Below are 1,643 nucleotides of genomic sequence, written 5' to 3' on the forward strand. Positions count from 1 at the left end.
ATGTGTAGTAGAAAGCAAAATGTTATTATTTTTATATTTTTTAACTTATTGCTGTTGCTAATTCTTTTAAAAAAACACCCCTCTCAAAAAATCTTTGTTCTCTGTTTCATCATATTTGACTAACTAAAAGCAGTTTCAAAGTGATTCGATGAGCATCCCATTACAAGTAGAAAGCATCGATATTGACTTTGGTATCAAATATATTTGCCAAGTATTTACTTGGTATCGGATCAACGGCCACACAGAGTATCTCTGCAAAGCCCTTGGTCACAGAGCAGCTGTCATCATACAGTATAACTCATGCATGTATAATGCATGTCTGTGTTTCAACCTTTTATTTACAGAAATGAACATTGTATTATGCAGAGCTGCCAGATGAGCGCCCCTTCTGGTGGTGGAACAGATTATTTTGGGGATACAGTAATTTGGCACAACCTGCTGTGGAATATGAACAATTGAGTCTTTTTTTGGTTTCTGTTTTAAAGTTCTTCTATTTTTTGTCATCCAAAACAGAAAATGAAACTCAGATATATTTTTTTAAATTTCGCTCATCTTTTTTAAGACTCTAAGAATGAGAAATGCTTTGTATTTTCCTTTTAATTTTTGTATTTTAAAACAAAAAACAAACAGCCACTCATTTCTTGTTTTCATGACCAAATGATACACGGACCCTACTCTTTGACTCTGTGAAAACCCCTGACTTCACGTTTGGCTCAGTAACAACATCGATTTTCCTTCAACTATCATTAAAAAACAGATTTTAGAAAAGTTGCTGCTTTGAGTTACTAAAAATGAACATATGGGAACAAAGAGCGTTTGAACAGCTGTGGTTGGAAACTTACCGGCCACCGTGTGATGTCATCAGACCACTCATGAGGTGAAACTGAGGCTGGCTCCTGACAAATTCTAGAAAATCAAGAGAAAAAAATGTAAAGAGAAATAATAATAATTACAGTTGTGGTTCTGTTTATTTTATGTCTGTATTGTCTCTGTTTCAGTGTGTGAATGCGTGTGTGTGAATAGGTAAATGACTGTAGTGTAAAGTGCTTTGAGGTCCCCATAGGGCTTGATAAAGCACTACATAAGTTTAGTCCATTCACCKTTATTTCTGGGGTCTAAAACATTGGGCCTCCTGCAAAAACCGTTCATACGAACAGATTTGTTCTTAAGTTGATCGTACGAGTGATTTAGGAGAACTTTTGGCATTCACCAATTTTGTCGTAAGATTTTTTTCAGATACAAACAAAATTCACATGTGGTCCAGACCTGTGGTATATTTTAAGTGCCGTCAGTCTGCTGTTATCCAGACTGATGAATACGTACAGGTGGAATTCATCATGTTTACGCTGCTCATTTACACAGTTTTCAGCTGGCAGAGGAGCTGAACCTCTTCTTTACCCGCTTCGAGGTGAAGCCAACAGTGGCATCCACACTACATCAAGTGACCCACAACACCACACTCCTCGTGGTAGAGGAGCACGAGGTGAGGCGCACACTGCGGGCCGTCAACCCAAGGAAGGCTGCTGGGCCTGATGGCATCCCTGGACGTGTCCTGAAAGATTGCGCTGATCAACTGGCTGGAGTCTTCACCAGGATCTTCAACCAGTCCCTAGCCCTGTCTACAGTCCCATCCTGCCTGAAAT

At 39.2% G+C, this 1,643-nt stretch overlaps 1 protein-coding gene across 1 annotated transcript in view; it reads right to left on the minus strand.

The window, feature by feature from the left end:
- rhbdf1b (rhomboid 5 homolog 1b (Drosophila)) overlaps positions 1-1,643 on the minus strand; it is a 27,379-nt gene that overhangs the window by 7,133 nt on the left and 18,603 nt on the right. Inside the window, exon 11 of the mRNA XM_014025827.1 lies at positions 1,437-1,552. Coding sequence (XP_013881281.1) covers positions 1,437-1,552 — 116 coding nt within the window. The remainder of the gene's footprint in view (positions 1-1,436; positions 1,553-1,643) is intronic.

Source organism: Austrofundulus limnaeus, unplaced genomic scaffold (assembly GCF_001266775.1).
Source record: "Austrofundulus limnaeus strain Quisiro unplaced genomic scaffold, Austrofundulus_limnaeus-1.0 Scaffold5, whole genome shotgun sequence".
Taxonomy (NCBI): Eukaryota; Metazoa; Chordata; class Actinopteri; order Cyprinodontiformes; family Rivulidae; genus Austrofundulus; species Austrofundulus limnaeus.